This window comes from Atta colombica, unplaced genomic scaffold, assembly GCF_001594045.1.
Source record: "Atta colombica isolate Treedump-2 unplaced genomic scaffold, Acol1.0 scaffold38, whole genome shotgun sequence".
Taxonomy (NCBI): domain Eukaryota; kingdom Metazoa; phylum Arthropoda; class Insecta; order Hymenoptera; family Formicidae; genus Atta; species Atta colombica.
In genome coordinates, this window is record NW_017259490.1 from 2,608,993 (window position 1) to 2,634,533 (window position 25,541).

At 38.8% G+C, this 25,541-nt stretch overlaps 1 protein-coding gene across 2 annotated transcripts in view; it reads left to right on the plus strand.

Moving 5' to 3' along the window:
* Nucleotides 1-25,541, plus strand: part of LOC108691019 (mothers against decapentaplegic homolog 6) — a 54,787-nt gene that overhangs the window by 17,513 nt on the left and 11,733 nt on the right. For both annotated transcript variants that reach the window (XM_018198628.1, XM_018198629.1), the window contains one exon: nucleotides 8,100-8,186. In XM_018198628.1, coding sequence (XP_018054117.1) covers nucleotides 8,100-8,186 — 87 coding nt within the window. The remainder of the gene's footprint in view (nucleotides 1-8,099; nucleotides 8,187-25,541) is intronic.

A 25,541-nucleotide genomic window follows, 5' to 3' on the forward strand; every position in this document is an offset into this window, starting at 1 on the left:
TACCGGTGGGCGCTTGGTGTGTATACCGCCTGAGGTCAATATCTCCTGTCGATAGAGAGAGGACCGTGTGTCGTATTGTACGTACTGCAAAGCGACTCGCATTTATACGAGTATAAAGGAAGATCCTGCCAAAGGTCCAGCATTCTCCAAGGTATTATTAAATCTTCAGAGCGCGTTATAAATACAAATTTCCTCATCGTTTTGATCGAGATTAATGCACTTGAGCTTGAGCGATCTATAATCAGAATTTAATCAGAGCTAACAAACCAAAATCTACATTCTACATTTTAATTTCTTTTTATTTAGGATTTTTTAATTATAATTTTTTTTTCGCTGCACGGAAAGAACAATTTTATTAGAGTATTTTATTGGAGTATTTATTAAAACAACCATGTAGGATTCTTAAATGTAATGATTCTTAAATATAATACTGTAAACAGTTTTAACATTCTAGCAATCAGTTTGAGATTATCTACATAATTATTTTGATAGCCCAACAAATTTATTTTCAGATCGGTGATTAGCTAAATTTTGAAAAACTTGAGCAAAATCTCATCCTTACCAGAAATAAAAAGAAATGAATATTTAGAAATTTTCAATAAAAGCAAATTAAATATTTTGTGCTTTGTGTTGCTTCGATCATTTAAATTATAATTATACCGCTGAAGCTCAAATGTGACAACCCTAGTTGAAATGACAAGGAATTCGTATTTATAGTCAACTCGCGCTCGCCGTTCTAGCGCGAATGACTAGAAAGCTCGTGTCTTAACGTTACCGCTTGTCAATCGTATATAAAGTAACTCGTGAATCAATAATGACAGCTCTACTTCACACGCGCGCGTGCACACCGATATGATAGAATGTAGAAATGCGCGAGCGAGGAAGTGTACGTTTTTCCTGGCGGCGTGGGTGGGGAAGTAGAACGGTTTCTTCTCGGAAGAAGGAGACTCGCCTCTGCCTCCGTCGTAAATCTGTCTTTCGGGCGACGACGGGCGCCCGCGCGAATTTATGCCCCGTCGCGGAAACTGGGCCACCGCACCGCTGCGTGCCGCTGAAGCTGCGTACGGCGGCGGATAAAAGTCCGCCACTTGTTGCTGCTTTAGCGACGCGACGCGATATTCCTATAACGCGAAACGGAGCGATTCAAGTGAACCAGTGACTTGCGAGGAGATTCCGCGAATGCGCGCGCTCTCGTCGGTCGCGGGAGGAAAGCAAAGGGGTGACCCAATGGAAAAGAACGCGGCAGAATTTTCTCGAGCTATCACCTTCAAGTTCCTTCTCCGAGCAATCTCGCTTCCTTTCTATATATGATGACATATCAGACATTTTGTTCGTAACTCCACATACCCGTTGTCTACTCTCTAAATCTGAATCAGTAAATAATTATTGACATTAGTTCCAATTATGTCACTGGTAATCAGTGAAATTTAACTCTAACTAAAAAATCAATTAAACGTGGAATCGAACTTAGCTAACCTTTTTTTCAATTGAATTCACCGATTCAGATTTAGAAAGAAATTAAAACATCGTAAAGCCTATGAATCGCTCTATAAAGTTTAGATCATGATGATGGAGATGCATGAAAATGAACGCATTAGAATTCTGATCATATCAGTCAAAATTCTAGTTATTTAAGCTAGAATTATAATAGATACAACCAGAAAATTCTGATTTATTCATTTTTTCGATCAAAATTTCAGTTAATGTAATCAGACTCTTTCCAGTGTGACTTATTATAATTTTTTTTTTTCTTATTTGTGTTTTTCCTATTGGGAAATATGTACTATTCTTGTTAGACGTGATTGAGAATCCTTACAACGGGACTACTTGATTTTCTCAAATGCTACCTTGCTCCGTGTCAGAGTATCGCGTATAGAGTTCTGTGGTTGCGCAAATTTCAACGAATACGACGAAGGACATAACTGCGCGCCGCGCAGTCCCTTTCAAACGCACGAGGACAGACGCGTGTCGCGTGTTACGCGACTTATGTTTTTAATCCTGCTTTCCTACAATTCGTGGATTAGATTCAATCCTTGTCCCAATGGCTACGTTAGCGTTTCATTCTTTCGGATGCTGATCGTCTGTCATTGAAAATAAACCGAATGCTATCTAACGTTTGTGAATTAAAAAAAAAAGATAAACGCAGAAGCTACAAGAAATCGTAGAAAGTGCAGCTAAGTGCATTTGCTAACGGTCCACCTGTCTTGAAAGAATGTATGTATGTACAACGCGGTAGTGGATATAACCGGTTTTAAAATGGGCTGGGCTTTGTTATTTTACCGGCAAAACAAGTCATTGTGAGAGGGAGACGAAACATTAAGATGAAAAGATCGAACATCTCTCATCCCCTAAAGTGGTCTCTTCTCAAATTCTCTGGTGCAAGCTTGTTTCGGTAATAGAGCGGCGACTTTTGTACGGCAGCCTTGAAAGAACGAACACAGCTCCGGTAAAACCTCCGCTTGCTAATCCCTAGTTGAGGTTAAGAGTATGGAGAATATAGAGATAAGACCGACCTTAGCGCCGGTCAAAGGATGGAACTGACTAAGCGGACTAAGGCGAGATCCCAGGGAGCGGAGGCGGTGGGCGCCTGTCGCCTGCCTTTAACGCTTGCCTATTCGCCACGACGTCCTTGAATATATCCCTTCTCTCCTTCCTTCCGTCCTTCTCTCTCTCTCTCTCTCTCTCTCTCTCTCTCTCTTTCTCTATCTCTTCGTCTCCCTTCCTCTGTCTCTTGCTCCTCGTCGCTCACCCGATCTTTCACCGTCCCGTCCGCTTCGCTCGAAAGAGCAAACTCAAGCGCGCACTTTGCCCCTTCTCACTCTCTACCATCCTTCAGCTTCTTTCTGTTCTTCTTCGTTTATTATTAAGCCTTTTTCTTTGCCTTCTACCGAGTGTTCATTCAGTCTTTTTCTCTAAAGTAATATCTATTACGGTGACTATATTTTCTTAGAGAAAATAAAAGACAAACCTGAAAATTTTAGGATTATTCCTAAAATTCCTAAAATAAAAATTTTCAAATCAATTTACTCTCAGAAATCTATTCATTAATTTCTGAAATTTTCTTGCGCAATATGAGATAACTCCCAAGAAAAGCACAAGTCATCATAACATTAGAATGACATCAAAATAATTGTAAATTTGATTAGTAAAAGTCACTTTTCAATCAATCGCAATTTATTTTTATGTTACTGTGCCTTTGTTGTTCTGCTGGACTAATATTGTCCTTGCATAAAACTAAATTTGTCGATTGTTTCAGTAAAAATTCGCTCATTAGTACCTCAGACATTGGAATATTAATTAGAAAGAAATTTTTCGTAATATTATTAAAATAAAGGACAAAATTGAATTTCGAGAAAAAAATTAATAAATCTAAAGGACAACTACTGAAATAAAGAACTGTAATAAAGAATGTAAGATCACTATAGTAATATCCTGATATTCCACTTTCGAGCAAACTCCCTCTTTTCATGATAAAACTTGACTCGCGTTGAAATATAGAATGTCGAAGATTATTTATCGTGAGCAATCGTGATTTATCGTCAATCTTACGAAGAGCCGATCATAGATTCGTCGAGAATCTGTTATCAGTTATTGCGGTTAGGAGCCGGCGTACTTGGTATGATGAAATCTTTCTCTCTCTCTCTCTCTCTCTCTCTCTCATCTTCCTTTTCGCGCTCCATCCTGCTTTCGCTCTCCTCTCGTCTCTGCTCGTCTGACCGTCACGAGTCGCCGGCGATCAGCGGGAGTGGCTCTCTCGCATTCCGGTGCCTCTTCGCCGTACCGATCGCGCCGGTAGCGTTTGCAAGACCGAGCGGCAAGCTCACCGATTTCCGGATCGGAGGAGCCCGACGAGATGCTGCTTTTGAAGATCCGCCGGCAAAGATCCTAATTCGATGCAGCTTTTACCCGCTCAGTATCTCGGCGAAGGCGGATCGCGCGAGTGCGCCGCGACGCATTATAATGCGTGACGTCGATTCAGCCTCTCAATGTCACGACATTCAGCTCGGCGATTCGCGTTGCAACGTCGCGTGAAGAGATAAATTCGTGGTATCGCGCAAACTTGAAATTTTGGACATCACCTGCGTGAAAAGGAAAAGTGATGAAGTTATGTGAAAGTTTAAGACCGAGTCTTATAGCGAGTTCGGTTGAACGCATTAATGCGCACTGGTGTATATTAAAATCATTGCAAATTGATTTAATCTGAGTGTAAAAATGAAATGTAAATATTTATAAAATACATGTACCTAACAGCACAATAAAGTATGGATTGAAGATTTCGCGGTTTAATCTGTAATTTTTATACATATTTATGTCAAACACATTTTTATGTCAATTTGTACGATGGCTTTAATTTTTAGAGAAACGGAATTTAAAAATTATTTTTTATCTTACAGCTTTTTCCTGAATAAGATTTGTTATAATTCATTATTTCGTTGTATTCTTTATCTCGAAATATAACATCAGCGCCACTATAGTGGCTTTCTCATCTTGTGAAGATTCACAAGATGTGATGAATCAAGAAAGAAAACGGGGGTCTATTTTTAAAATCTTTTAACAGCTTTTTCCGAATACGATTTATTATAATTTATTATTTCATTATATTCTCTAATATACTGTTTCAGTTTCACTAAAGTAGTTTTTTCGTCTTGTGAAGCTTACTATTTAGAGGGCGAGAGTCTATTTTTAAAACCTTACAGCTTTTGAGTATACAAGATTTTTTATACTAAAAAAAAAAATCTTAATTTCAAAGAAATATTTCTTTGCTCGTATTCAAAAAAATTATTTCTTTGGATCAATAAAAATTTCTTTGAAAATAAGATATTGTATTTCTTTCAAAGAAATAAGATAATGTATTCTCAAAGAAATTTTCATTGATCCAAAGAAATAATTTTTTTGAATACGAGCAAAGAGATATTTCTTTAAGATTTTTTTTTTCAATGTATCATTCATTATATTTTTTGTCTTAAAATATGACACTGTTCTTTCAGTGCCACATAGTAGTTTTCCCGGCTTGTAAAGATTAATGTTCACCAAGGCGCACTGTGTGGACACCGGGTGTGTCTAACGAATTCGCTATTATAGTCTCGAAAATGAGGGTAACAGCGTTTAGGGTCACAAATCTATTCACAAATCCAATCGCAACCTGTGTGTAGATACTTAACATACCGACGGAGAAGAAAAGATACACCGATGTTTCTTCTATCTTTCTCTTTCTTTGTTTTTCTCTTTTGTGACACTCTTTCGAAGCCAAAGCTCGTAATTCACGAATCCGTTCACCTTGGAAGCCGAGCGAGCGGGCGCGGTGGCGCCGCCGGTACGGTCGAATCTTCCGCGTGGCTATATATTTTTGCAAACTCGGCGGTGACACTATCTCACAGATTCGCGCGGCACTTAACAGCTTACGGTGACACGCGTAATTCGCGGAATTATATTTACGTTCCCTTTGTAGAGTGACGCGCGTGCCAAAATCGCGCAGCGAGCTCACCCGCCCGGCCTTACTTTGTAAATAAATTATACTTTGTATTTACCCGACGCGCACCGGCGTTATATATTGGACGTCGACCGACGACAGCGAGTATAATAAACCAGGTTCGCGTATGTCAATTTGTTCCTTATCGGTCGGATAAATATTTGCGTCGATAATCACTCTTGTGTTCTGATTGTTTGTTCACACGTTGCATGGCGTTGTTGCCGCGAGTCTAAAAAAAATTGTAAAAACTTGGAAAATCTATCTCGGTGAACAATGAACATTCGATTACCTTTGATTTACGTTCAGCAAGTTCATGGAGATTGTTATGTCTGGAATCATCTCTTTTGTTAAAATTAATTGTTCATAATTAAAAATAATTTGCGAAATCATCTTTCGTCAGTTGGATGAGATAATTCTTCGCTGATGTATTTTGATGAGGATTAAGTACATTATATAATTAAGTATTTTATTAAGATTATTTTTTGTTGAGATGAGCGAAAAATATATTAATTTTCATTAGGAAACGCCGAGTGAGTTTTGGTTTCTATTTATGTAACAATAGCCCTCGCGTGGGAAACAGGACAAGGATTTGGGTGAAGATAGAAAAGAGAGAGAAGGAGGAGAGAATTCTCCTGCGAAATTTGCTCGACGCGACTCGGCAACGATGGGGGCGAGTCCAGCGGATTTTTAAATAATTGCGTTCCTAAAAATAGACGGCTCTTTCTTCTATCTTCACGATATCCTTGAAGTCCCATTCCTTGTCTTTGCCCTCGTCGCTTTCTCTAATGTTTTAGGGTGCGATGTGGCAGGAAATACTTCTCCTGTAGGAACGAGATTTTGGAATTCAAAAGGAATGCGACCGACCTCTCATCTAACTTGTCCGTCTGACGTCATCTTCTCTTTTAGTGAATGGACCTGGCCTTCTATGGTCTATCCCTAAAACTATTAGCATATTTGTGTCGAGTCTAAAGTCTTTTATATTGTAACCACACTATTCGCAATACTCGTAACTTTAAAAACAATATTTTATCTTGAGACACTTTATTTTTAATTATCAATTGTCTTTATCTTGTTAAATTTCGTTAAATCAAAAATATACGATGATTAGATTAGATATATCATTAGTATAATTTTGTTGAAAAGTAGATTTTTATAAAAGCTCAATAAAATGATATTCGAAATAAAATAGATTTTAGGAGACTAATAAATCATTGTGAGATGTAAGAAGAACGAGTTTTAAAAGACATTAAAATCGAACGTAGGTTGCTTATGCAAACAGATTAACATTGTTTCATCGCGAATTATAGTCGGTCATTCTGTTATACGAGACTTTTGTCACAGTGCACGCAAATAAATTAACGTCTCGAGCGAATAATTATTTTGGACGATTCTGTCACCTCCTTTGTGCCGCCATGAAAGAGAAAGAAGCTCAGAGAGAGAGAGAGAGAGAGAGAGAGAGAGAGAGAGAGAGAGAGAGAGAGAGAGAGAGATTTCCGTGAGGCTTATGAATCATGCGTCTGGCGATTATACCTTGGCTGTTTCTGTCTCTTCTGGCCCGCGGAAATTGTTGCTCTTAATTATTTCTCGCTCTGCGATCGATCGTGAATTCTTGCGAACAGTTAACGTCATTGATCGCCACTGTCGGCTTTAACATTCAGCCGCTAAAGATTGTATCGAGTGACAGGGTTGCAGTTTATCTCTCTTCGGCGGTAAATAAGAAAGAAGATTTATTTTGCTATCGGATTTACATCTCCCACATGCATTCGCCGCGCTGCATAGGACACGATGACGAATCGTTTTACCGTTTGGCACGATGCAACTTAAGAGGCGAACGCATCTCTCGCGCGCACCTGCGCCGAGAGAATCGAGTTTATTCCGTCTGCTGAAGCGGAGAAATCCGAGACTAGGTATTACGTCGATTAACCGCGCGCGGGACGAGGCGCAGACGTATGGTCTCATATGAAATTACGTGGAACCTCACTGCCGGTGTTTACCGACAATAAGCCTTTTATGCAACGCACGCGTCGTGAAATTCTTCTTCACCCGGCTCAGAAAATTCTCGTCGTTCGATCCTCGCACGATAACGAACGCCTCTGTTCAATAACGACGGCTTTTACGTTCACAGAAAGACGATTTTGTTGAAGTATCTAAAGCTTTAGCTCTATATATATATTATTTAGACACAGACACATATCAAAATAATTTTAATGAATTATTAAAATATAAATTTAAACTGGTTGCTAAAATGTCAAAATTTTTTGCTCATCATGCTTGAAATTTCTATGTACTTTTGATAATCTAACACAATTATTTTCAAATTTGTATCGAGTCACAAATTTTTCAATAATACTTGAACAAAATTGTTTCTTTTATGTTGTAAAATCGTGTTAGCGTCGCTGAGTGACTCAGCGATACACACATTTTTTAATATTTGTTTTTTTTCCCTTCCTCTGCTCAAGTATAGTACAACGATGATTATGTTTCTCTCTATCTTTATTCTATAAAGCGAAACATGTGCGAGAGCGAAAAAAAAGAATGAGTGAGTGAGAAGGGGGAAAGGAATTAAGAGAGGAAGAAATAGTCTCGGTGAGGAAAGCAGCTTCTCAAGGGGTTGCCCGTTTATTTTCAGATTGTGCACCCAGTGAAGGGGATCAACGTCGGTGCAGAAACAGCACGCCCCTGCCACTTCCCGGCTCGCTTACCACCAACGGAGAAGGTAACTATGTCTTCAAGGTTATATGTACCCCATATGTTCACCGACCCCACGATGAGAGATGTATGGGATGTTCCCCGTTGAGTCATTCTAACGATAATGGATTGTTGAAATTTCGACATGAAATTTCGAGAAAGTAAGATGATCAGTTTCTCGTCGTGCCATATCCAATTTTTTTTTCTCTTTTTATCTTTGAATAATCATCCAAACTCATTGATCGATTCCCGAGATACCTCCGACTACGCCACTGATCGATGACTACACTTCACGTGGTTAACCTTGATCAGCGCCACGATCAGTTTTCTTTTCTCATGCATTTCTTCCCTATCTGAAAGAAATAAGAGCGGGTTTAATTTTAAGCGAGCTTCATTCTCCTTCGAATTACGACAGATTGCAAGAGATAATCGCGATTCAATTTAATTTTACATTTTCTAACACAGACAGTTTTTTACATGCACTAAGGATATGAATAAATTAACTTCTCTCTTTTTCCATATTATATTTTCTATAAAAGAATCATTCGCATTCTATATTCTCTAGAATGGAATTTCAGTCTGAAGAGAAAATTGAGCCAATCTTTAAAAAGGATGGTTCAATTTTTATTCTTTAAGAGATTTCACTCTTCGGAGTGAGATTCACTCTGAAAGTTTTTAGAGAGTACGTATAAAAATCAAAGTTCTCACATTTGATTTACAACATGCCTGTATAAAAAGTATAATGACTTATCGCTCCCCAAGATTTTCTCGAAAGAACAAGACAATGTTTTACAATGTCGATCGGCGTCGATCGAAGAAATTTCCTCAGCACGCACGTTCCTCCGGGCTGACGCGCACGTAGCTTTTCACGCATGACGCACCGCACGGATCGCGGACTCGTCGTTTTTCGGACCGCTCTCGGGCCTCTCTCGTGTTGCTGCTTCGTGGAACGCCTGAAACGCTTTTGGCCCCAGCCAGAAGCAGGAAAGTGAACGCGCTCTGCTCTCTCGTCGTCGACTCGTACGACGATTACTCTCGTTTCTCCGCAACGTCGTTCGAAATAATTTTCTGTGTTGTTGCGCCATCGGACTGAGTATACAAATTTTTTTTCGAGATGTAGATAAAAGTGGGTATTAGCGATAAGGAAATAATTTGCAAGAATAAAAGATAAAAAAAAATACACATAAAAAACTGGTTGTAATGATTAACGTCTATACGTATTTATTTATTTATTTATTTATTTATTTATTATTGAATTTATTTTAAAAGAATATTTCAATTATAGGCAGATTTTTTTTGGATTACGTTCTATGAGATGTAATTTGATCTGTGTAGGAAGATTAAGTCTTTATATAAGCGAATGACGACTTTGTTTATTCTCTTGATTGATCGCAAATTCCCATACCGGTGAAGAAAAACGAATTAATTATAATATTCGCAACGACAACACGTTGCGACGAGTTTTTCTCTCGTGTTGTCGAAGTCTTTTTACGTACTTTTATTACCTTCGCCAATGCAAACGCTGCTGCTCTAACGTCAAACATTCCCAAGTCGACAACAAATTGCGTCTGTGTCTGGCGCATCTTGCGATTTTATAAGAGTAAGTAAGAAACGATGCGTATGTTCACGCATTTAATCAGAGTAATCGTGTAGAACACAATTTACTCCAGCAATTCCAGATTAAGAGAACGTTTATGTTATTATAAGAATGTAAACTTTTAAATCTTTTGGATTTTTTAAATTCCTTTAAATTACATTTCAGATGCATATTAAAAATTCTTAAATTACTAAATAATTGTCAAGTTATTTTACTTTTTCTCTCTTTTAAATCTTTTTTTAATTTCTGATATTTATTTATAGCTCCTTAATTTTTTACATGAGGCAAAAATAAAAAATTGAAATTCTAATTAAAATTATATATTCATTGAATAAAAAAAACATGCTAGTATTTCTCAGGCGAATTTGAAATTTCTGAAATTTTACAAAAAATTTAAAAAAAATGCACGTTCGGCCTGTCGTTATAGCAGGCCATTTATCGGAAACGAGAATCATCCTGATGGGATTGCACTTTCATCGGCTTAGCAAATGTCGCGTATATTCGCGGGATGTTGAGCGCTGCAATATAATACGCGAAGTGTGGAGCACCGAAAGGGATGACATGGAATCATAAACACGCGCGTGGTTGCCTTTTTATTTGAGTCAGTTATAGATAGAAGGCGCTGCTTCCGGGAGAGAACAGAAATATCAGGATTCGATCGAGCGTTTTCCAACTGACCACGCCGCGACCATCGAATCTTTTCAGAAGGCTTTTTCAACTCGGGATGTTTCATTTATTTCTTTTCATATAAATTCAGCGATAAATCACGATTAATTGTAATTTAGAAGTTACATAAGGTAAACGTCCCGTGTTTGAGATGATTCCAGACATTTATAACACTTTTTACAAGCCTTATTATTAATCTCAAATGTATTATAATTTAATTACAATCTATAAATACAATTAAATTATAATATATATTGTAATAAAAAAGCATTTGAAAAATTAATAATAATAAATTTTGTGTAAAGAATAAAAAGTATATATTCAGTCAACCGGGACATTTATACCTTATAAAAAAAAAATGAAGATATTTTTCACTATTATTATTATTATTATAGACGCAATTCGATAATGTTTTAATAATTTGTTTATCAGCAATTAATAATAACCCGTTGGTTAAAAATTTCAACTTCGCGGAATACGGGCGATGGATCCATCGTCGATCCATCAAACGGTGCCGTACGTCGTCGGACGCAGGCTGTTGCATCTGCCGCAGGACGAGGGAAAGAAGAAGGCCGTGCAGGAACGCGAGTAGGTAGGAAAGAGAAGGGAAAAGCCGGCTCCCGGGATGCAGGCAGGTTTGAGAATGGCACGATAGGTCGGTCGGCTAAGGTGGGTGGCATTCGGCGCGACTGTTTGAGGGAACAGGGGGACCCCTGGCGCCAGACAGCTGCCGCGTGTCTCGACCTCGCTCGTTCGCCTGCTTCGGCCTCTCTCTCGCTTTCTCTCTCTCTCTCTCTCTCTCTCCTCAACCGTCGCGCCGTGGCTCTCCTCGCCTCGCTTCTCCAATACGTATAGATCGTACATGCATATGTTGTATGCACGTACATGTATGCGCCTACGTGCCTGACTTGGTCCGCTATTTTATTGATTTATTTTGGCGCTAGGCTCTCTGTTTCTTTCTCTTTCTCTCTCTCTCTCTCGCTCTCGCTCTCGCTCTTTTTCTCTGTGCTGTTCGCTTTGGACGTCCGTCGTCATGCTGCCTTCGGCCGACGATCGATCGAAATGCGTCGGTCTCGTTTCTCGAGAATCTCGAGCATAGAGTTCCACGAGCGAAGAAGACGCTTGTTGCTGAGCTTAATTTCCAAGATTCTCGTAATTGATTCTGGAAATGTACTTAACTCCACGAATGCGTTTCATAATTCTTCAGAACTGAACGATAGAGATTCTAAATAAGATTTATAAAAAATTTACATATAAAAATATTTGTTTTTATTTATAGGTACTATGATTTAATATTCTTACATTAGAAAATAGCTTCGATGACTCGTTTCACGAGTATATTTGGAATATTCTAATTCATAAAAGTATTGTTTATTCAAGAATTTTATGATTCATTGCTATTAATGTGTACATTATCGTATGATTTATCGTATAATCATGTGAGATTTATATTCTCTTCTCTCTTTCATTACGTCTCTTATATTCTTATTATATCTATTGTATTACTGTCATCACATTTTCATCATGCTATTCACATTCAACTATTCTATTGTCTCTTATAAAAATTGTCAACGCCGAGCAAGAACGCGACTACCGGCATACTCAATTACCTCTCGCCTTCCCGCAAGCATGAAGCTCTCGGTTTCGGCGCTTGCACGACAATAAATTGTCCTCCTACGTACGCGACGCGGCTCGACTCTCGAATGTGAATGCTCGCGATAATTCGTTGCTCGCAAATATTTTACTGCAGTCGTAGGTTCGGAGATTGCAACATGTTGCGTGTGGGTGCTGGGTGCTGTCCCGCGTCGCAGCGGAGTTGGAGGAGAGGCACGTGGATATATCCTGACGTACGGTGAAAGCAACAGGTTGCTCGTGTCCATTCCTCTCCTCCGCTGCGACGTCGCGTCGGTCCGGAGCACCCTTCTCCGCATCCCTTCTGAATGGGGCGAAATACTGGCTGGCGCCATCCCTTGGTACGATAGCCGAGATAAACAGACGGACCGTTTTCATTCATTGGATCCCGGAACGACTTTTCTGAATTGGAATCCCGTCGAGGTCATCGGTCCTTACTCTTGGGAACAAAAGTGTAAATATACGTCTCGTAACTTTGTGCCTGCGAATCAACTGGTGCAACGTTCGTCTCTAGGCGAATATTTCCGGAGAAGTTAAATTGCCTTTTAAAATCAAATATCTTTTTTAGCAATTATAAGATTGAAATTGTTAATTAAATTAACATTTAAATTTGTGTATTTTTAGGATATTTTTTTAATTGTACGGATTAATTAATATGGAACACTTTTCATTTACATCAAATGTAACCTTTTTTATGGATAAATAATTCAGAATGTTTGATTGTCGTTGCGCAATTTTTTTTAATATATACGTGTAATGTATGCGTAACGATACCGATGTTAAGAGCTATTAATTACCGACACAGGTTATCACAACAAACCACGGATTTTCCGTTTTGATTCCAAATAATTGCATCTCATACGTCACAAAGTATATTATTTGCGTTGTTTGCACTTTAGAATCTTCACTTTCTCTCTCTCTCTCTCTCTCTCTCTCTCTCTCTCTCTCTTCAACGCCCTCATTTTCGTCTTAAAATATTACAACGTAACGATCGTCAGTTTTTGGACACGCTGTATATTTATCTCGTTTTAAGTGCAAAATGTTTTTTTTTTTTTTTTTTGGATTTTAAGCAACGCGAACTAACTCATGTGAGAGAATCAAGGTCGCTACAGTCTGGCAGAGAAGTCGGATCGAAGTTTTTAAAGAGGAGAGATTTGTCTCGGACTGTTGGGGAAAGAAACGGATGGAAGCGGCTTCTTACACCATCTTTTCTGCCATCGGAATATAACTTGCGCGAAATTAACGAATTTCATGAAACATACATCGGGTCTTTTCGAACTTGTCGAAGAATTAATCATGAATAACAACGGCAAACGTTGCGCAGTGATAATGATACGCTTTCTAGAAGGGAATCGTGACGAGCGTGGAAAGAATTTTTACGCAGCCGTTAGCTTTAAGAGTTAACGGTTCGTTAAGCGAGAAAACAAGTAGACGAGTTAAAGCGCTTCAATTAGCGGTCTCGGTGCGTTCAGTTGCGAGGTCTATCATTTCTAGACTTTGCCGTGACTCATCTAACTTACCGTTTCTTCGTTAATAATTATGACTCTCCTGGAAAAATTGTCTGCTCTCGCAAAACAATTATATTGTTTATCCATCTTGTTTTCATCGTTACTGTTGCTATTCTCTCTCTCTCTCTCTCTCTCTCTCTCTCTCTCTCTTTCTCTCTCACGTGAAATGCGATAAAAATAAACTAAGCTGTGTTTGGAGATCACTGTTTACATTCCAATTGATAAATCTGTGCGGTGATGTCGCAATCGCGGATTCTCTCTATCTCGCCAGCAATTTCGTTCGCGCGTGCCGAACAGTTGAAAGGGTTAAGGATGATTTCGTTCGCTGTATTCGCGTACCGAGATGTCACGATCGCACACGAGCCATCCGTCAATGGGAAAGAGCCTAAGCGACGCAGCACGCGCGCATAGCGGAGAACGCTATGAAATCGAATTGGATCAGGCCACTTGAGAGGGAATGAAATCGCGGCGCGAAATAAGCCTCTTAATGTATACATAAAATGACGGATTGATTACTCCTCGTTGTCGTCATCGTCCTCATCGTCGTAGTCGAGTGCGAGAAAATGAGAGAGAGGGGGGGGGAGAGAGAGAGAGAGCAAATATCGCGACTCGCGAAGCGGTTCGGTGTCCCTCTCGCTATCTCTTCCTTTTTTCTCCTTCTCTTTCTCTCGGCTCTCGTGAGATCCGTTTGGGTCGACGGCCTCGATCTTTCGATCGAGCGAAAATAGATCCAGAAGTGCGCTTCGTTAACTGTATATCCGAGCCGTGGCATCGTTCGCGTAAACGCAAGTTCCAAATTGCGTTCCTCAGCGATCGCTTCTTGCTGATGTTATTGAATAATTAACTGAATATTAAACTTGATAGCGGTAAAGATTTATTTTCTACTACCGCTGTAAAGGAAAGAGAGAGAGAGAGAGAGAGAGAGAGAGAGAGAGAGAGAGAGAGAGAAAGAGAGAGAGAGGGAGGGAGAGGGAGAGAAGCAGGAGTGGTTTATCGCGTTCCCGATCCCTGCATTTCGTCGTTTTCGCTATGCGGCCTTGATTCGAACTTCGAAGATCGTCAATTATATACCCCGCTGTTCCCAGAGACGCGCACCACATGTTTATAAGCGTCGCGTACGTGATCGCGATGCTTATCAATAACATTATTGACCTATATATAATTAAATCGAGTATCTTCGAGAAATAATTTGCATACCACGCCCGTGCGCATTTACGAAAGCAAGACGGAGACGTTCTCATTTACTTCACGAGAGGCTTAACTCTCCGTAACGAGAGGACTGCACCACTACTAATATACTGAGAGCGCATTCTGCGCGTGTACGGGCCTGCTGTATGCGCGAGTGCATAAATACCGACGTAAATTATAATACAAGTCCGTGGTAAACCCGGTTTATAGGCCTAGCACTACTATCACGCCGCGTTGAGATAATCTGCTCGCTCATTGTCCGCGCGATCGTTACTTTGTCGTCGTTAAATTAATAATTAAATTATACCGCGCTGACGATCTACGAGGCGAAATAAACGTTCCCTGAAAGCCTTCGAGGGAGTGAGAGAGAGAGAGAGAGAGAGAGAGAGAGAGAGAGAGAGGGAGAGAGAGGAGGGATACGTATACGAGGCCATCTGTCAAAGTTCGCATGCTCTTCCGAGAAGCCCGCTCTCACGTCTCCTCCTCTATCGAGCCGCGGCTGAGTGTTTCAATCAGCAGACTCTGATATTACGAAGCGCGATCGAGGCGAAATCGCGTCGGTGAACGCGCGAGCGTGCTTGCGTCACCGACGAAAATGTCCGGAAAAACTGAACTAATTTCGCATCGAGGTAACGATATTTTCCAGGAACTCGGGCATGGACATCGCGATAAATGACATTTTTAGAGTCATTTCCCATAATGTGCGACATCATTTTATTACAGGCTTTAATAGAACGTAAATTTTATTTTATATTCCTTAAAAAAAAAAATTTTCCCTTCTCTCTAAATTCTTTGAAGTGGAATCTCATTTTAAAAAATGAAAATTGAGCTAGCTATATTGAAAAAAAGAATGGTGTTCGAATTTTTAAGAATAAGAGAAATTTCACTCAGACATTTCATTTTAAAAGTTTTTAGAGAGAAAAGAATTTTATATAATTCCCTAGAAGTATCTATACGAAGGGTCTGAACTGATAACTGAGGAATTTAAAGAAAATATTCCTGATCTCTTTTCTCACGAGCTAGCGTTTTATGCGTGCGGGAAGACAAACGTCGTTGCCCATTCGGATCCGAACGAAGCGGGCAGGCATTTACGTATCGCATTTGCGTTCCGTTGGTGCGTGTTTGTGGGTAAGCAACGAAGAGAGATATAGAGAAGTAGGAACGTTTGAGAGAGTGATCGAGGCACGACGGGGAAGGGAAAATAGAGAGCAGTGCTCATGAGAGAGAGAGAGAGAGAGAGAGAGAGAGAGAGAGAGAGAGAGAGAGAGAGAGAGAAGGGGAGCGTGCGGAAAGGGAGACAGACTCAGGAATTAAGTCTCGCGTAACGACGAGCACGTATACGCTTTTACGCTCGCTAATGATTGTCAAGTAATTTTGCTATACGTGTCCTAGATTTTTTGCCATCGTAATTTCAGATGCACATCAATTGCCACTCGAGCGAAACTCGGACGAGCCTGATCGATCGTTCGATAATATTTTAACCCTTTTTTATGACTGCAGCTACTAGTTCTGCGCAGTTCATCATAAATTGATACGTCGTTTTTTTCGTAGACAGGAAAATTTTATCAGTCTATTAATTTTATCAAGTACGTTTCTTACAAGGAAGATTAAACAACCCAGAAATTCAGAAAAATCTGAAAAAAAATTGTACCTTGTTAGTAAAGCAGTTAATTACACTAATATTAAGCAGATAAATATTAAGCAGATAAGAAAATAATAACTAACGATTTTGAACACATTCGTCATTAATGATTTCTAAAATTCGATCTGGTTATCTGTCTTAATTACGATAAGTAGACACTGTCGTCCTTTATGATGAATGAATAAAATGCAAACATGGTTTTAAAGTTGTTCAGTATGCTTAATAGATACATTCTGAGTCACGATTAAGTCATTTAGCACTATCTGTCACTTTTTTAAGAGAAATGATAAATCGTGTGAGGAGATAAGTCAAGGCATCTCGCATCACGAAACTCTCTAACATTTCTTCTCATTTCCTCTTTATCTTCGATGTTATTTATACGCTTACACTCACGCAAAAAGTGATATCGAGTATCCATCAAACGGAAAATTGCTGTTTGATTCAAAATACAAGAAATGGTACCAGCCTTAATCCATTCAGTGATCGAAACTTCCGAATTTTTTCGTAACTTCCGAATGTCGCACGCTAAATTGTATATTAGTATTTTATCGCATATCGTCGAGTTACACGTGTTACGCGATTATCGATATCGAACCTGTCGATCGATAGAAAGGCTACGCTCGCGCAAGAAGCATGCATTGCTACTGTTGCCATAAGTTACGCCTCGTCGGGCCGTTCAGCGCCGAAAGGATTAAAGGATCCCGGCCGTAGTGTGCGCGCGCGCGCGCGCACGACTTGTTTGTAACTATTAATAGAAGATAAAAGTCCCGAGAGAGGAATGACGCGCGTAGGAATTTATTACGCGCGCTTTCTGCCTTCCGACGATTTAGCGGGCGGCGGCGATTTAACGGACCGTGCGATTTTATTATTTTATTATGCGGCTCTCCACATATAAACACGTGCACATTGACGCATTTGATCGTATCGTGGCATTAATTCGTGACTCGGACGAGCAATCCTCCGCAATTCTTGCATCGTTTGATGATGTCGAACGATTATTACATGGAGATGACGCTATCTGTGCCTATAGACTGCCTCTCAATGTTCCGCATGGTGTTCCGCAGATTTATCGGGATCGTATCAACGGCAATAACAACTGGTTACATGTTTCTACACACATAACACATTTATACACATCGTGAAACTGTTACCGTTGTATTTCCGTGAAAATTGAAATATCGCGAAAGAGCAATCAGATTTCAATTGAACTACTTAGAAGATAATGACGTAATTTGTAACGAAATTATAGTATACGCGTGTCAATAATATCTACATTCAGAAAAATTAACATAACAGTAGCGATTGTATAGATGACGACTAAATAAGTTTTATATTGTGTACAATTAAGCTGTTTTATAGCTGCAATAACTATAAAATAGTTTACTCAATTATATATCTGTACATTAATTCTACATATATTAGGTGTAGTAAAAAGAAATCCATTATTTTTCCATTCAATTTCATGCAAAAATAATGGATGAATAATGGATCTTTTTACTACACCTAATATAAAAACCCTATAATTGTCACCTGTATAATTGCTACCACGTATCTTTATCTGAGTGTTATGTTTATAATATATTTTAAATTATAAATCGTTCAGAATGGAAAATTATATTTAATGGAAACTTTTTTCATAAATTTGAGAGAATTAATTTGAAAATTAATGGAGTGGTTGATCATGCAAAATTGTTCTTTCGACAGTTTCACAACGATTCATAAATAAATTCAGCGGCGAGTTTTGGCACTTCGAAATCTCTACAATACCGAGATTCTAAGCATACCGGGGACTCTATCTAATTCCAAGGTTCGCCTTTGAACAAACCCCTTTATCGTCGATCGGAGCGATACGCGCGATTACGACGCGCATGCCGTGCATCACGCGATACGCGTGTCGCACGCGAATACGCGTGGAATGAAAAAAATATGAAGGTCGTTCACAGGAATTCCATCGGTGCAATGACACTCCATTACAAATGTCCACTTGGTCAGGATGGATAGTTTCGTTTCACAATTGTGTGCGCATTTGTTGCGAATCACGAGAATTCTACGGCATGCGTCATACGGTTTACTAGCAACGCAGAATAACAATGCGATATTTGAAAACCGGAGCTACACAAGTGAGAAATCTTTAAAAATAAGACACATCAAAAGTACTTCGTGAAATAAATTCAATGATTCGTTTGTAAATTTTACCTACCGTTTATTTTTAAATATAACTTTTTTCTTGGAAGACTTGCAGTCGTCATCACTCGCAATAATTTTTAACAGTATACATATTTTTGACAAACTTATAATTACTACGAGAATCGCCGTCAAGCATGCAAAAAGCGTCAGCTGGTTGACGTCGCGGTGTTGCGAAAGCTCTACGCGGAAAACGGAATTTGCGACGAGAGAGAATTCACCGTATATCGAATCGATTGTATAACGCTAAATCAACTCGTGTCAGAAACCCACGGGATTCGTGGCGCGCTTCTTCCGGCGCGTGCGTTGTCTATCGCATACTTTCGCCGTATTGAAAGTCGTTACGAGTTGGCATTCCTTTTCCGCTGAAGAGGCGCGTCGATTTATCTATGATACTCTGGGACACATGTCTTTTTTTATCAAATAAAAACAATTTTGATAAAATCTTTCGAATTTGGAAAAGGAGTAATTCCCATTTACACTAAACCTCGGATAATTTGTGACGTCATAACTCAGTTGAATGCACGTTCTTTCTCATTTTGGTAACGGAGATTCAACAGAGTTTTTACTAGGCATACACCGAATATCCGGAAAGTATCCACTATCCGGCACTTTTTTACTATCCAACCGGATCGCCGGATATCATTAATATCCGGGAATATATTCGGTTGAAATTTGATATCATTAAATTGTTGATTGTTTCTCATACAAATGTTCTAGAAATAAATATGTATATATTCATGATGCTATAATATCTTATTCATTATTGCAAAATTATAATCCTTTTCTCTATAGGCTTCTTTTTTTTAGAAGACATTTTCTTGGAATCCGGTCAGATATCCGGAAAATGTCGCATATCCGACTCGAAGAAATTGTCTTTTCGGATATCCGCTGTTACATTCTGTCCAGTATCCGATAATTTTACAATCCGGTACAGCCTAGTTTTTTTACCTACAATTTGCAAGATTTGAGATCGTGTACTTTACTGAGTCCTGTTAACTCCTTCATTAAAAATGAAGTTATAAACCTATGTTATGCGATAATTTTGTCATCAATGTAAGCAAGTAAGAGTGACATCATTATCTAAATATAAAATATATAACTTTAGATCTGAAGTATCACTTATATAGAAAATAGAAAACAACTAATGCCTATTGCTCGTTTCCAATGACAGTTCAATTTTAATCTCAATTTCACTCTCTTCTTCATCTTTTCCTAGTTCTAAGAATTAGAAAAAAAAAATGAATAATAAGTTGAACCGAGATTAAATTTAATCTGCATTGCTAGAAATGGACATAAGAGTTTCTGATTCCGGGAAAGTCTTATCAGAGAAAGAAACAAGACAGAGTTAATGATAAGAATCGATTTTTTTCACGAAGAAATTAGCATATGTCGTGGATTGCTGCAATTTCAATTGGCATTTACCATGTTAGAACGTACCCAACTTTGTTCGTAACAAAAGTTTGATGCATTTGAGCGATACATTTCGAATCTCCACGAATCGCACGCTATCGTTCGACAACCGTCTCTCCCTCGAATCCTGCGAGCAATTCTTCAACTTCCTCGTACTACCGACGCCACTGTGTGCCGGAGCGTTCTTGCAAAATTATCGAACGCAGTTTCGATGTGCGTATCTCGAACGAGTGTGCGAGAACGAGAGATAAGGCAGAAACGGGGGGGAAGGGGAGAAAGAAGGGACGAGGAAAGAGAAGAAATCAGAGGGGGGAGGAGGGGGAGGGCTCCGCGAATGTGACGTTCGGTGAACCGGTGAAAAAAAAAGAGAGATGCACCGTATGTATGCGTGTACATACACGCGTGCAAAGTACGCGCGCGCGCACGCGACTTGAATCTCACACATTCCACTACGCACACATACACGCGGCCCTGTTTGTATAGGGTCAAAGAATTGATCAAAGAAAGAGAGGAAAACAGAAAGGGGAATGGGGGTGGATGCGGGATCGTGGAATAGCACGACGCGGGGGAGGATAAAGTAATACGAGAGAGAGGGGGGGGGAGAAAATATGCCTTGAGGGGGAGGACGGGGAATGAAAGAGAGAGAGGGTGCGTGTCTGCGGATGAGGAGAGCGAGCGAGTAAACGATCGGACTGTCGCGGGGCGAGTTGAGGAGTCGAAGATATAGAGGCGAAGTGCGGAGGGGGTTGAAGCTAGAGAGAGAGAGAGTTGTCAGTGGGAGAAGGACATGTATCGGCGGAAGAGAAAGAGAGAGATTTCGAACGGCCGCGACGCGCGCGAGAGTAGGACGGAGGAAAAGAGTGGTTAGGCGGCGCCTGGTATGTGGCGCCTTCACTGGCGTCGGGCCATCTTTTATTCTGCCATTACAAAGCGTCAACACGTATCTCCCCATGCGCGTCCGCTTGTGTGTGTTATACTGGTTATACATGCATACGCCACATGGCGACCATGCGTAACGCTTGCGTTATGTACCCGCGTTTTACGGCGTATCTCTTTACGGACGCATTGTTTGCAGACAATGACAAGGAAGCCTACGACGATGACGATCCCAAGGTTCTTGTTACTGGCCTTTTTTAGAATCGTCTAGGAAGCCCTCTCGATCTCTCTTTTTCCCAATACTTTTTTTTTCTTCGTATATCTCTTTCTCTCTTCTATCTCAGGATCTTCAAACACGTGTCCTGCGTTATGCGTGACTCCCTCTTCAGAAGAGCTCTCTGGCTTTGAAAGGGTCGTGACTATGATCTTGAGGTATACCCGATTCTTTTTACGAGCATCGACGCTGTTCGAGTTCTGCACTTCTAGTTTGTGCACTTTTTTCTACCTTCCCACGTCCCGATTTTTTTATGATCGAATTTTTTTCTTTTTCTTTTCTTTTTTTTTTTTCCTATATGCGCCTCACGTACATTCCCTCACGTCGTAACCTTGTATATCTATATATATATATATATATATGTTCAACAGGACCACCGAAGGTTCCTTTCTTTCTTTCATAAACTGTTTGTTGATTGGAATTTTCTTCTCCATCTTATCTTGTAATACCTATTTATAATATGATGTAATCGTTGTTGAATTTTTTAAAGATTTGTATACTGATACTAATAATAATGTTCATATTATAGATATTTACATATTCAAGACGAGCAATCAATTCAATATACATAAGCAATATATAATTTCTTGAAAATTATATATTGCTTATGTATATTGAGTTGATTATGTATATTACGTTGTTTATTAATCTTGAAAAAGGTGATTATTAATCCTCAGTTACGATAACAAGTCACTTGGAACTGAAAAAAACACAGCTATGCACAGTTTTGTTAAAGTATCAAAAAATTCAATTATAGAAATCTGCAAATCTGAAAATAATTTTGTTAAATAGTAGAATGCTTTGTACGCTTAAACGGCAAAAAGTTGTAATATTCTAGCCACCATTTTGTATCCTACATAATTATTTTGATAGTTTGAATAAAATTATTTTTAAATCTGTATCTGGTTAAATTTTTAGATACTTCAACAAAACTGTTTTTTCCATATTCAGAAAAATATATATTATACAATATATATTATAAAAATATATATTACGCAAGTTACATAAGTAATAATTACTTGTTTTGAATATTTCTTAATATATAAAAAAAATTTATCACATTACATCCGTAAATCTGTTATAAGCTTATCACAAGTATTAAATTTATTCAAAATATATTTTGAATCTTAATTAACACTTCAATCAAAATTATTAAATTAAAAAAAATTTTTTAAATTATTAAATTAAAACAAATTCGATTTGCTTTTTATACAAAGTTTTTTCGACCAGTTTTATAATATTCTTATAAGAATGAGTTTCTAAAATTTGTAATAATTATATTTAAAAAAAAAACATTTTTTGTTAAAGATAATCATTACTTTAAAAAGTAAGTTGAGTAGTCGCTTTTCTTAACAGTAAAATGATATTTTTCTGTGTACGATTGATATACTAATAATAGTATCGCAAATTTTTTTTTAATTGTAGAAACAAAACTTCAAACCTTTCTTTATCAATCACCGTAAGGCGAAAGTTCACTTACACTCTGTATTTCAAACAGAAGATTTCGAACTTAGATATGGCTTTCGTATCTGTAAATGAGGGTGTAATATCGATCCTCCTCAAAGTTCTCCACATCGAGACTTTAATCTATTAAAGTCTTGGCGGTGCATCGCAGGGGATTGCGGGTGGGTGCAGTGGTACGATGTCGATAAGGGCCAACGAAAATATAAGCGTTGCCAAGTGTCCTTTTGATCGAGCATTGCCGCCGCTGCTGTGCGCTCGCGCGTAATAGAAGCGAGAAGTCTTTTTTTAGACCCTCGTGCCGCGGCCGACACTCTCCGCTTGGAGGAGAACCGAAATAAATTGAACGATTTTATTGCGATACTATTCGCGGCGCACCCGCCTACTTGTTTCACAATTCCTGATGTCCCGATATATACATGTATACACTGAGAAAAAATATAATTCATTTTAATAAATATTTAGTTCAATACTGCCAACTAAACATTTACTTACAGTAAGTAAATATTTGTTCAATTAAAAAAATAATTGTTAAATCAAATTAACATTTTTTGTATCAAATAAATATATCTTTATATTTAATAAATATTTAGTTGGTAGTATTCAACTAAATATTTATTAAAATTGATTATATTTTTTTCAGTGTACACATATATATATATATATATATATATATATATATATATAAAATGAGACATATATATATTGTACATACATAATATCTCTCCTCTCTCGCATTTTATTTAGATTCCGTACGTGCACAACACGCGCCACATTCTCTGCGGTGCTGCCAGGCAGGCGCCAATAATATTCTCGCTGTACCGTTCTCTAATATGACACGCACTTAAGCAAACACCCGATGATTTTATGCCTTCGCTTACTATGCGCGCATACGTACACTACGCACGTACGTACGCACAACGCGTACGCATTTCGTAGCGAATATATCCTCTGCACGAATATATACGCAGTGTCATTTATCCATTGTCCTATTTTTCGATAATATATCTTTGTTAAAATGGATTCAAATTGCTCAAAATGGATTCTTCTCTCATGAGGAATGTTGGAAAGAAGTCAAGCGATTCGTTCAACTTGATGTTTGAATTAGAACTCGCTGATTGCTTGACATTTAATGAAGTTTGAAGGAGACACCCTATACGCGCGTGCCTATATACGCCATGCGCGTTGTAATTTTGCAAGTCTGCGTGGGAGTTACTCGGGGAAGATGCAATTCTTAAACACGAGCTTTATCCGTTGGATCTATCTCTTGCCTATTCAGCGACGTGTGGTGTGGCGACACTCTGACGCGATCAAAGTTTTAATAAATGCATCGCGCACTGCTTCGATATCTATTTATACACGCGTCGTTTCTTTGTCTTCTATTAAATAATTTACAACGACACATCTATTTAATCTCATTTGTAACTCGCAATCATTATTATATCACTTTGTTACTCGACAATCATAACTATTTTCTTTTTATACAGTGCATATGTGCGCGATCTTCTGTCAGAGATGAGATATTCATTTTCTCGGAATGCACACGGCGATATTATTCCGCCGATATTTATGCCACACGTGTCAAGTTTGCGTGCGGGACTGGAACTCGGCGACGACGATGACGACGGTGACGGCGTAATGCATTCAGAAGCGGACGGGCGGCGCGACGCAGGAAGCGAGCAGTTTATGGCTTTGTCGTCGTCGTCGTCGTCGTCGTCGTCGTCGTCGTCGTCTCTCATCGAAAGCGACGCGTGCGATTTTTTTTGAACGCTCGTTCGCGGGGCCTGATTCGAACCGTCGTCATCGTGGATATCCCACGTGAAAGTCAAACCGCGTTGCGCCTCACCGGCGCGACGCGGACGATCCTTTCCCGCTAGTCTCGTTTAAAAGGCGTCTGTCCTCGACTTGGCGACTCACTGACGCGGTCATCCGTCGCCTCTCTGACGCGCGTGGCTCCCGCCGATACCGTCGCGTCGTTTCGATTGGACAAGGGAGAATTTCCCACCCACGTATACCTGTATCCTCACGTGAATTTTTTTATCGATTCCGTCTGAGTGACTTGATTATGAGCACCTTTTTGGATATCTATCGTCGCTGCTGGATATCCAGAAGTGGCGTCGAAAAATTTTAGTGTAGGAAGAACATCGAGACAGTTCTTACTTCTTATCATGTATTCTGATATATTTAAATCTACACATGAAAATATTTTCATTTTTTCAGAAATATTTTCAGAAAATTAACTCTTCTTAGGTCACACTGAAGAAAGAGTTTGATAATAGTTACGAAGTTAATAGTTATTTTGGTTGAAATATGACCAAAGATAATTTTACTTTCCTAAATATTTATTAAGTATTACTAAACAGTAACTGTTTAGTAATATTTACTAAATATTTATAAAAGTAAAATTATTCTTGGTCGTTTAAATTAAAATATTTAATTAGCATTGTTTTACTAAACATTTGGTATTACCAAACTCTTTTGTTCAGTGCACGTAAGAATTTGAAATTTTTCAACTTTGAATTATGACTACTATTTTTTTGTCGATTTCTATCTCAAACGACTCGTTCTGACACGTACAAAAATAATAAATGTTTCGTGTCATATAATTGTACAATTGTATTTATAAATGTTGAAAAAATATCCCAGAATTTTTTCAGAGCCTTTAGAGCTCTTTTAAAAATCTTTTGAAAAACACAACCGTATTTCAGCAATATCCAGGTGGTCTGACTAATTGTAAATAGTGAAAGTCAGAGTAGTCTGCAGAGTTTTGAGATTAATATCGTCAAACAATATTCTGACAATCGCAATATTTGACATTATACAAAATAATGCTTGTGCGTGCGTGCGTGCGTGTGTGTGTGCGTGTGTGTGCGTGTGTGTGTGTGTGTGTGTGTGTGTGTGTGTGTGTGTGTGTGTGTGTGTGTGTGTGTGTGTGTGTGTGT